We start from the raw sequence: 12,624 nt of genomic DNA on the forward strand, positions 1-12,624 counted from the left end.
CCAAACCCTAGGGGTGGATGAACAGCTGCGTTGACTGTGGCCTGACTGCTGCAACTAGGATGAATGTATGCGCTCGACCCTGGATAGCCTGTGAATGTGTCACACTCAGAAATGCCAGCAACTACAGCATGGAGTTATATATAATTTCTGGCCCATAAGGCCTCTCTATCTTTACGAGATTCCTGCAAAGCTCTGCAAGCTGACCACATCAATCAGTTGAGACCACAGGTCATAAAAAGTAACTATGTTGTGTTGTGTGCCTATGTGCAAAGACCATAGGGCAATTACATTGTAAGTGCTCAGCATCTTTATTATGGTAGATGTATCGTGGGCATAAAGGGTCTTAGGATATGTTGAAATGGTGTTTGTGGTATTGTAGGGATGAGCAATATCCAGAGCATAAGAGTATGAATGTATGTTTGGGGAGTCTTTCTTCTGTTGAGTGAATGTCTAGTTGGATGAAGTTAAAGACTAAGTTAAGAGAGCTGCTGTCTAGTACTTGTCGGGTCATTTAAGTGTGTGCATATTTTGTCAGAGTTATATGTGTTGTAGAAAGGGGGAACTGTGAGTAAAGGTTACTGATATTTGAGGCAATGGCAAGCTGTTTATTTCTACTTAGGGGTTGATGGTTTGTTTTGGAGTGGTTTGGGTAAGCGAGGTCTATATTGCCAATGAATAGAATTGAGTGATGATCATTTTCAGCTAGGACTGAATTGGGAGAATTTTTGTTTCATTTGAAGGTGTTAATTGTCTGTGGTTGCTAAGGAGCCAGTGACTGTTTTCAGTTTATTATTTTGTGTGGCTTGCAGCTTTGTTATAAATGCAGTTGAAAGGACAGAAGACCAGGCAGGCGAGGAGCAGTTTAATTTAGAGTGGATGAATTGTATGTAGTGGATGCTGTGGGATTCTATTAGTCCAAATCTCATGCCACTTAATGCTTTGAGGCCATGGCTCAAATTAGCCGAGTTAAACAACCTAGCCTTACCACTGTAATTTCTTTTGCTAAAAGCATCTACGCTACAGTTGTTCTGAAATTATACACAAAAATACTATTATAAAAAAATTCTTTATTTCAAAAGTTATTACATTTTAACCATGTCACATTACTCAGAGAATGCCAATTTTTCTGGGACAAATGAATTTCCTATTTCAAATTTCATTAATGAGAACTGATAAACAAAGGCATACAAAAACAAAGATTAAAAATTAATTCAAGGTTAATACTATTCTCAAGTCTTGATTATATCAATGCTCTGTTCTTCCAAGAAAGTGCTCATCACATTAGTTGTCTGAGTCTAGATAGCAGCTCTGGTGTGAAGAACCGTGTCAACTGAGGAGCATGTCTGAGAAGTAACTGCTTCTCTTCTTCTTCTAAAATATTTTTCCTGTTACCAGAGAAAAAAAAAAAAAGCAATCTTGTACAGAACAGTGTCAATACAAAAAATGTATATGACAATTTACAAAACATTAAATGACCTGGCTAAAAACATCAGTTTTAAATAGAAGAAAAATATATCTTTAAATTAGACCTCTCCTTTAGTCCTACTTTTATGCAGTTTTCTTTTATACCATTTGATATCCTGGATGAGGGGGAAGAAAATTATTAACCTTGCCACAATTAAACATAATGTACTTAAAAAAGTAACTATAATGTACACAGATCATTCCTAAAAATGTTCTTAAAAAACACTTACTTCCTGCCCCTGGAGTCTGTTCTCTTTATAGGGCTCCTACAGAATTAAGGTGGAACCATAGGTGATACAATGTAATATCTATGTCTATCTAGGGATAGTGCAGGCAACTATGCAGAGTAACTATGTATTATCATCACTGTGGTAATTACATTGTGAGCATCTAGAATCTTAGGATATGATGAACTGGTATTGGTAGTGTTGTAGGGACAGGTGATGTCCCGAGCAGAAACTGAATCTTGCAGGGTGTTGCTTAAGACTGAGTTGGGAGGTATTTGGTGCTTGTTTGGTAATTTCAGCATAAAAGTATTTTATCTGTGTAGTTTTTGTTTTGCATGAAGGCAGGGGTAAACTGTATATTTCTATTTCGGAAATAATGGTTAGTTATGGAGTGGTTCTGATGGGCAGGCAAGATCTAGTGCTGTTGCAAAGAACTGAGTGCCGAGCATGAGGTGGCATTGTTCTGGGATGATCTTGTTTCACTGTGTAGGTGTTAAGAGTTTGTCGTTGCTTAACAGCCATTGACTGTTTTGACTGCTTTATTTTATGTGATTTGTAGCTTTGTTTGCTTTTGAGAGGATGGATGATCAGGCATATGGAATGGATGAAGTATGAATATTATGCTCAAAGATTCTTTACCTTGGAAAAAAACTAATTACTATCTAAATCATTACAAACTCAAACAACTAGCTATGAAATCATCCCACTGACACCCACCCTACTTCAGCCAATATGATTGCCAGTCTTGAACCTCCATCATTGTCCACTGCAGTTCCTAGAGCTGAATTCGTGTGTGAATCTATTGCTCTTTGTATTCAGTTATCTGCCTCAACTCTTTGTTTAATTATTGAACAGGAAGATAAAATTAATGGGTAAGTCATTTTCTTCATTATCCATAGGGACAGGGAAGAAAGAACACTACCTATGTATTTCCTGCCAAATAAGGCTATTAAGAAGAGTGGGAGCACAGGCTGGAAATCTTCCCCCTTGTATTATTACATTCCAAACAGAGGAATTGAGGAAGGACACAAGTTTTGTCCTCTAAAGCTCAGCTGTCTATTCCTAACACTACCTCACCAATTAGAAAAGGGCAAACATGTATGGGAAACAGAAAGATTTTGTTTCATGAGTAGTTCAACTCAATAACAGCAACATATACCACCAAAACCAATGCTCACGGGAGTTGCCAAGTTTCTTTCAAAACGATGATAATAGGCTTCCCCCTTGGTTAAGTTTGACAATCAACTGCTAGGAAGTGTTCATCGTTCAGAATTGGCTAATGCTATTTTAAAATGCATATGTTGTGATGAACTGAATTACCTTGATCCCTTGTTGTATATTAAACAGACATAATATTTACTCACCTGAGCATTTCGTACTGATAGGCATACTCATGCTCCTCCTGCTGCTGCCGCTTGATAGTATTTCGCATGGCTCGCCTTTCCTCCAATAACCGATCGACAAGTAGCCTGTGGTCTAACTGACGGCGCTTACGAGCTTCAGAAACAAGCTTATCAAGGTGAGCCTCCTCTGCCAATACTTCAAGAAGCTGTAAAGTTAATATATTTTACTTTTTGATATTAAAATGACAGATGATTCTTCTAATAACTCTAATTAATTTTCAGTAGAAAATATAGAAATTATTGTAATCATCATATATCATCATATATGACCTTTCTCAGCTATCCTCAATCAATCAAGAGATTCAAAATTCTTAATTTAAAAACTTGAGCCACTCACTTAGAATCCCTCTTAAAATATTCCAATCAATGTCTATGTCTAAACATTCTACTGTAAGAATGAAGGTTGTTACTAAATAAAAGCACACGTACTTTTACAACAGTTATTTCTCAATACCAGGATAGTTTTACAAAAATTACAGGTAAACCAAAGTATATGATTTTTTCAAACATTTATTCTGTTTCTTATACTAGATCATCGTTTCCTATGTCAGCGAGGTAGCACCAGGAAAGACAAAGAATGGCCCATCCTCTCATAAACACACATATACATATATTTCTTTTTTCTTTCTTCGGGAGTTAACTGAAGGTGTTAACTGTCAATTGGGAGGTAAGTTTGAATGGAGAAAAAGTGGAGGAAGTGAAGTGTTTTAGATATCTGGAAGTGGATTTAGCAGCGGATGGAACCATGGAAGCAGAAGTGAATCATAGGGTGGGGGAGGGGGCGAAAGTTCTGGGAGCATTGAAGAATGTATTTGTGCATGTATGGGCATATTTGTATATGAGTGGATGGGCCATTCTTCATCTCTTTCTTGGCACTACCTTGCTGACATAAGAAATGACAATCAAGTATAATAGATAAATGAATATTTCTTACCAAATTCTTATATTCAGCTTCTTTTTCTCGTTCTTTGGCATTTTGTTCTTGTTTGAATCTGAAAATCAGATTAGTACATAAGTACTACAAAAAAATTCATCAAAATATTTTGACTTAAGAATTAAACTTAGTTTCAATCTCTAAAGACAAAATGGCCATTAAAAAAGACCACAAATATATACCTGACATAAACTAAAGTTTGAATAATGGTGGATGTCTAGCTAATTCTATGTGATATACACTTTTAAAAAACAAACCATGTGATACAATATTAACAAAATATGATAAAGACTACCAGTAAGTACAAAACAGGATATACATCTGATAGTCCTCTCATCATTCTGAACTATACTTACTTAAATTTCAATCCATCTGTATTATCATGGATGAATCATAGGTTTAAAACCTCTCATCTCACTCATACATACCCTCAACTCAAGTTTATGCAAAGGCTTCAAAAATACTACATTGTTTCTTGATTACTTCACTCTGCACACTGAGTTAAACTTAAAAGTCAGATAATGGTACAACACATCTTGAGCTAAATTGCTAACCACATCACATATACATAACTTGAAATGAATATCCTACAAAAGGGCCCTAAATCTCTCAAACTTCATTTTATTGTCTCTGTATTTCTTTCTAATACTTCTTTATATTAGTTGAGACAGCATGGGCAGCTGAGGCCCTAATCAAGTGCAGCCCATTAACGCTATATATTTATTCATTTTTCATTTATTTTACTTGATCGCTGTTTGCCGCATCAGCGAGGTAATAAATGGTAACAAGGAAAAAGACCCATCCACTCGTATACACATATATATACATACACACACATAAATACATATACATATATACACATGTACATATTCATACTTGCTTGCCTCCATCCATTCCTGGCGCCACCCCACCCCTCAGGAAACAGCATCGCTACCCCCTGTGTAAGCGAAGTAGTGCCAGAAAACAGACCACAAAAGGCCACATTCAGTCCAGCTGTTATGTGTAATGCACTGAAACCACAGCTCCCTATCCACAACCAGGCCCTACAGACCTCTCCATGGTTTACCCCAGACGTTTCACATACCCTAGTTCAGTCCACTGACAGCACATCAACCCCAGTATACCACACTGTTCCACTTCACTCTATTCTTTGCACACCTCTCATCCTCCTGCATGTTCAGGCCCTGATAGCTCAAAATCTTTTTCACTTCAACCAACCTTCCACCTCCAGTTTGGTCTCCCGCTTCTCCCTTTTCCCTCAACCTCTGACACATATATCTTCATTATCAACCTCTCCTCACTCATTCTCTCCATATGTCAAAACCATACTCTTCTGCTCTCTCAACCACACTCTTTTTATTACCTCACATCTCTCTTACCCTTTCATTACTTACTTGATCAAACCACCTCACACCACATATTGTCCTTAAACATTTCATATCCAACACATCCACCCTCCACCATACAACCCTATCTATAGCCCATGCTCTGCAACCATATACTACTGTTGGAACTACTATTCCTTCAAATATATCCATTTTAGCTCCGAGGTAACATTCTCTCTTTCCACACATTCCTCATCACTCCCAGAACCTTTGCCTCCCCCCCCACCCTATGACTCACTTCCTTTTCCATGGCTCCATTCGCTGCTAATTCCACTACCAGGTATCTCAAACACTTCACATCCTCCAAATTTTCTCCATTCAAACTCATATCTCAACTAACTTGTCCATCAACCCTGCTGAACCTAATAACCATGCTTTTATTCACATTTACTCTCAGTTTCTCCTTTCACACACTTTGTCAAACTCTGTCACCACCTAGGGATTGATAAACAGATGGGTTGACTGTGGATCAACTGTCGCAACCAGGATTCAAACCTATACGCTTAACATCCTGGGCGGCCCGTGAATGCGTCACGGTCAGGAATGCTACCTGCATCACCATATTCACATCATGTGATCTATTCCATGTACTTACTAATTTCCTCTATCTTGTGTACCAATTTTTCTATAAAGAAAAATAATATTCTAAATACCATATACTGTAATACAGCTTTTACTGACTGTAACTGACTATCCCATTCTTCCTTCAAACGGAGCTTTGCTGCTTCAGCTTGTCTCTGATTTTCTTCTGCGTGCTTCTTCTCCTGAGCTTGTTTCTCCATTACCTCCAGTTCCAAAAGTGTATCACGAATAACTTCCCTCTTATGCTGGCAAGGTAAATAAAGCAAAGTTAACCAATAACTTCACAATTAAAGTAATTTTCCTTATTAGTAAACATATATGGACTTTCTAGGCTATTTCAGTCGGACTAATTATTAGTTCTAATAGTAATAAGTTATCTATCATATCAATTATCATTAACCTTCTTCCCATTTACAATGTGTGAATGAGGTGCATTAACTCACTTTTTCATACACATCCTCCATTCATGTTCACTGTGTTAAAGAAAACATGAACATTTACACTAATGTAAATGCTTATTTAACTTTTCCATTCTGCATACCGCATTCATTTGCCATGTGAGACATAAGTTCTGCAAGACCATTTACTCTCACACATTTACCACAGTCATTATAAGAGTTCATCATTAGTCAGAAGTCTTACAAAACATACATGCCATATAAAGTCAGAACTCCCCAGTTAACTCTGTCAAGTGAATGTTTTAATCCTATCAATACTGCAATCACTTTCTTCTTTGAAACTTTCTCCACTATGTGCCTAAGAGCATATCTTGTTCGTCACCTATTAATCTTTTCAACATATCATTCACATTCCTACTATACACCTTGCCAACTGTACTGAGGGGACACATGAAAATAACTGTTGCTTAGTATTTTACCTCACCTGTTCCTTCTCAAGTTCTTTAACCATGGCTAACTCTCGATTGTTCAGTTGCAGTCTCTTCATCTCTTCTTTTTGTCTCTCTAATTCTTTCTGTAGCTCCACTCTCAAATTATACTCCTCTGCTGTCCTACATATAAATCATAAGTTATAAAAAATTATATTTTTGTTATCACTTAATCCCATTTCCAGTTCTAAAGGATGCACATAAACTCCTTTTCACTCAAATAAACCTTCAGTTTACCAGTTATTTGATCTATATATAACTACTTGTTATCAGTGTTAACACTCATTCCTTTATGATGACTGTCATGAAATGAAAGCTGTGAGCATCTACATGCATTTTACTAATCATGTGCATAATTCCAATAACCTGTCACCAATGGTCACTCATCATCCCTTTAAGGAGAAAACAATTACTAAGCTTCATCACTGAGCTGTTCAATCATTATAATTATTATATTTTATTATTATCATTATCAATCACTATTATATCTATTATTATTATCAACATGTAATATTAAAGTTATTATTATTATCATTGTAAAAATATATTTTTGCAGTGTGATTTTATTGACATATGTATGTGATGTTATGAAACAATGGTTAACAATTAAAAATACTTTAACAATTATATTGTAATTTGGAGTAAATTTTCTTATTCTATAACATATGAATAACTTAAAAGTGATCAGGGCTTTGTAGATGAGGGAAATTATAAGGTTAGGAAATGTAAAAGAAAGAAAAACATATATGTATAAGTAAATAGAACTTACGAAAGCGTAACAACTTTCACTGGGGTTAAGATATACCTTACTTTCAGTGCTATGATACATCAATATTACTGTCATATACTCTCATATGCTTGATGCAGCAATTGAACAGGATGTGTGTGATTTAGGTCACTGACCATTTGCTCCTAATGCTAACTTGCTAAGATGGGAAAAGCAATCAGGTGTAGAAAGACTCTTCATCTAATACATGGTAATATTATATAAAATGAGAGGTTGTGACTCTTTATGAGACTATTTAATATAAGAATTACTGTCAGGACTTTTCACATGACTAATAAGTTGAATTACAACTTCTACACCCTAGATCCTTGTGCAGAGTGACACACAGCATGTACAGTTAAATAAAAAAGAATTAAAAAATTTGAAAAACTGGTTAAACTTTTTACTTCAAAATCGAAAATAAACGTAATAATGACATTCTTTCCATCAGAATTCACCAACAGGACCTACCTTGCCAGATTTCTGTCAAGACATTCCTCCTCTTTTAGCTGAAGCTGTTTAAACTGACTCTGCTTCAAAAGGAAGTGACGAGTGAATTCATGACATTCATGTTTCCTTTTTAACTGTCTGAAAGGAGAAAATATCTGTTATTTGTCAATTCATAACAGTTTCAACACTAATGAGTATCGTTCCCTTCAACTGAGCAGTTTATTTTCAAATCATACCCCAAATTGTGTATATAATCACATCAAAATTATATATATAAAGTTATCGCCAGATTTCATAAAACAGAACTTACTCTTCTTTCTCCCTTTTCATTAATTTGTCCTCATCTATCTCAGACAGCATGGCAAGAGTTTTCTCAGCCTCAGCCTTTGCGTTACTTGCTGCTTTCTCTGCTATCTGCTCTTGAAGAACCTAAAGAAAATGGTTTTAAGGCCAACAGACTCTTTGCCATACGACAGGCAGAATAAGCCAAGAACTATGGATAATGAACATGTGCATGGGTCAGGTGAGTATGTCAAATTAAAAATGTTAAAATATTAATGCTGAAAACATAAACATTTGTACTTTATCAATAAGTTCAGTATTAAGATAGGTCACACTATCCTCATTGATGATCACATAAAGATCAACAAAAAATGTAATGTCATCAACATTATTACCACTCACAGGCATCATTCCCCTTCATACTCCTCAAAACATTATTAACAGTCTTAAATTGTTTAAGCCAAAATCAGGGCAACGAGTTGGCTTTAAACCTTCAGCTTACCCAGTCACGTTTTAAAATTTCTTGCTCTCAAAATCAAGCATAATTCAGCCTTTGCTTTCTAAACTTCCTTCCTTCAGCTATTCTCTTTAAATCCTGTCAACAACGATGTCCCTCAGGGTTCTGTCCTATTGCCTACTCTCTTTCCTCTCTCCATAAATGATCATTTCTCTTCAACTGATGACCCTATTTGCTCTTATGCTGATGATTCTACTTCACACATTTCATCTCCCTTTCAATCCTTTCCTCACTCCAATACTCATTGTCTTTCTTGCTCTGAACATACTATATGTAATTTGGAATCGAGAGCCTGGTAAAATTCAACAGTGCTAAAATGCAATTTCTACTTATATATCTTTCTAAATATTACTTTTTCTGTTTTCTTTCATTCTGAATCACCACAATTCAACACTGCAATTACACAAACATGCTGTGGATAACCATCTCCTCCACTCTCTCCAAGAAACCCCACATAATCAACATCACAGGTATGCTTCTCAAAAGTTGGGGATGATGAGTAATTATTTTTCTTGTAAGCATATATTTCACACACTTCGCATGAAGCACTGCTTATCTATTTGGGGTGGTTCTTTCTTCACCTCTCAATTATATTAGCCAAAGTGGAATCAAAAGGCTTCTGTCTAATTCTAATTCTGGCACCATCTCTCTCAGTCAATTTCTTTCTGCCATAATGTTGCTGCTCTCTCCCCCATTTTACAGTATCATTTTGCCTACTGCCCTCATAAGCAGTCTGAATGTGTCTCCTACAGCTAACGTTTGAACTCGTGGCATGTGTCTGGCTGCTCATTACTATACTTTCTATGAAGATACCAGTCATAAGAGGACTGACCATTATGATTTTTCTTTTATTCTTAGAACAATGAAGCTGTGAAACTCTCTTTCATCTCTCCCTCTTCCTATACTCTTTTCATATTTAAGACACAGGTCTACAAACACCAGAGGAACTCTGATGAATTTCTTTACTATTTTCTCATAATATGTTTTCTTTTCAAGTAATATGGCCGTGATTAAGGCTAGTCATTTCCTGTATCATGCCAGTCGCTATAAAAAAATGCAAATGATATGAAAATATCTACAGAAAAATTAACTTGCCCTCTGTGTTTCTAGCATCTTTGCATGTTTTTCTGCATTTGTGATTTTGAGAGACAACTGTTCTTCAGAATCCAACTGCTCCAAAAGTTTGGCATACTGCTTGTCTTTAGTCTGTGGGGAAAAGGAGCAGATGTTATAAAACATGCAAGAATTATCCATAAGTCAAATGAGAACTGTAACCATATGCAGTGAAAAGTATTTTGTTTTTTCAAACTGCTCCAAGTGCTATGAAAAATGAGTCTAATCTTAAAATAATGCTAAGCACTATCTATTTAAATACATTACCTAATAACCTCAGCACACAGTTTATGCTTTAATTTAGTGATGTTAAGTAATTAACATATGAACTTATCAATCCCCCAAAAAATTGTTTGACTAACATTCTTAGAACATACTGTGCTTTATTATTTACCACAGACAAGATGGTGATTAACATAACGTGATGAAATATACACAGATACATATGTCTTACTTTTTTTATTTTCTTTTGGGCCTCTTTTTCTGCAATAGCTGCACTGTTATCACATGCCAAAGCACATGCATGGAGCTTTGACTCTAAAGCTCTTAACTCTGAACTTGAGGACATAATCTGTCGTCTGAAAAATAAGGCCACACATAATTAGATTCATCCCTGGGGATAGGGGAGAAAGAATACTTCCCACGTATTCCCTGCGTGTCGTAGAAGGCGACTAAAAGGGGAGGGAGCGGGTGGCTGGAAATCCTCCCCTCTCGTTTTTTTTTTTTTTATTTTCCAAAAGAAGGAACAGAGAAGGGGGCCAGGTGAGGATTTTCCCTCTAAGGCCCAGTCCTCTGTTCTTAACGCTACCTCGCAAACGCGGGAAATGGCGAATAGTATGAAAAAAAAAAAAAAAAAAAAATAATTAGATTCACTGATCGGAAAATCTTTCCTTGATATGAATGCCTACATGTATGGTATGAAAAATAAGAATGGGTTAGGCTTAAAAACAACCAAGCACTTCACTAACAATATTTAAAATACTGTTTGATGTATTTTGTTTCCAAAGTTAAGAACAGGATGAAATTAATTCACAGCTTCTGACCTGAGGTAAATAAGTCTGGTGTCTCATTATTGATACAGAATGTTGTGCTGAGGTGGTACAAATATGAGAACAGAATTAATTAAAGTACAAGAGAACAAACTGGACTGGAGTGAGCAGATGCAAAGGTGGTAACAAGGAAATTGAAAATGAGATGGAATAGGTATAATATTTTGAAAGACCACTGAATGTTAGATGACAGGGTGTTGGATGTGGTGTTTGGGACATAGTGGTATGTGAAACTGGAGAGTCACAGCAAAAGGTTTCATGAAAGGAGAGGAGAAAGTGAAAGCCTTGGAAAAGAGTTGTGGCAAAGTGGCAGGAGAGGTGGGATTGCAACTGATAATTTAGTCAAACATTTCAACAAATATATCGCCCAAGTTGAGGTGCCTGATTATGGCAGAATGCATGGATAGTACCCTTACATAAACACAAGGTGGACAAAAGTGAATATTAAGCTCGCATAAATATAACTCTATTGAGTATATTCTGCCTCTGCTGGTGTATGGGATAGAAGTCACTAAGATGGCAATGGCATACGTAGTAGCATGGACACATCAAAGTGAAAAAGAGGGCTGCTTAGGGGGGGTTAGTACGTGCTTGTGGGGTTACTGAGGTGCTAGCACCACTAGGTGTTAGGAGAGAGACCTTCCAAAACTGTCAGGGTCAAATGCTTTGCTCAGAGATTTTAAGGAGTATTAAAATTCTTTGCAGTATTGCCGAATAACTAAAGTTAGTCAATCTGTTGTCAACTTAAGAGCTTGGAACAACCTTCCCTCTCCCTCCTCCAAGATATGTGCACAATGCTTGGTGGGCTTACATGTCCATTGCAAACCAATTTTTATTGGAACTGGAAACATCCTTAGGTGTACATCCTTGAGCTATCATCATTGCCTTGATCTCCTCAGAAAATTAGCAGCAGCAGCAATGATTACCGACAGCCTTTAAGGATAACTTGAACAGAATCTGTCATTTATTAAACCTCAAAGTTCAAGGCAGCATTAATGCTAGAGCATCAGGTGCCTAAGTGCTTTTTGCTTTCTTTAGTGCAAATGTCCACTACCATTTAGAGTTATTCATGAACATGTCAATAGACAGCAATAATTTCGTATAAAATACCAATAATGATAATACAATGTTCCTAGATTATATTTTTACCCTTTACAAATTATATTACTTAGAGAAACTGTTTACGTGAAAGATTTACCTTAACGCAGCTGCATTCCAATTATTTTCCATGATTATTCTGTATTGTCATATAATAACCCAACCCCCATTCACCGTCTTTGTTATGCGTTTGTTTGGAGTTGACTTCCTACTACTTTATATTTCCTTCTTTCTTATTTAATTGTTCATTTGTCTTATAGTTATTACAGTTTATGTTTAAACTTTTATTGTGATTTGTGTAAACCAAATCCGCCATAATTGCTAGTTATGTGGAGGATATATGACTACATTTTTTTTTTTTTAAATAATAGGACATTATATGCAAAATGTCATTCATTATATATGTATATATATATATATATATATATATATATATATATATATATATATATATATATATATATATAT

The 12,624-nt window shown here is 35.9% G+C and overlaps 1 protein-coding gene across 2 annotated transcripts; it reads right to left on the bottom strand.

Moving 5' to 3' along the window:
- Nucleotides 1-1,047: 1,047 nt before the first annotated feature.
- Nucleotides 1,048-12,446, bottom strand: LOC139747498 (uncharacterized). Of its 2 annotated transcripts, none has more exons than XM_071659893.1 (10): nucleotides 12,257-12,446; nucleotides 10,464-10,587; nucleotides 9,992-10,102; nucleotides 8,408-8,526; nucleotides 8,119-8,235; nucleotides 6,878-7,004; nucleotides 6,095-6,240; nucleotides 4,029-4,086; nucleotides 3,056-3,240; nucleotides 1,048-1,385 (listed from the first exon to the last, which is right to left on the bottom strand). In XM_071659893.1, the coding sequence occupies exons 1-10, from the start codon at nucleotides 12,286-12,288 to the stop codon at nucleotides 1,277-1,279; spliced, it is 1,128 nt and encodes a 375-aa protein (XP_071515994.1). In that variant the 5' UTR covers nucleotides 12,289-12,446; the 3' UTR covers nucleotides 1,048-1,276. The 2 variants fall into 2 exon arrangements, with proteins under 2 accessions (XP_071515994.1, XP_071515993.1); XM_071659892.1 differs by lacking the exon at nucleotides 12,257-12,446 and adding an exon at nucleotides 11,870-12,025.
- Nucleotides 12,447-12,624: the final 178 nt, after the last annotated feature.

Source organism: Panulirus ornatus, chromosome 68 (assembly GCF_036320965.1).
Source record: "Panulirus ornatus isolate Po-2019 chromosome 68, ASM3632096v1, whole genome shotgun sequence".
NCBI lineage: Eukaryota > Metazoa > Arthropoda > Malacostraca > Decapoda > Palinuridae > Panulirus > Panulirus ornatus.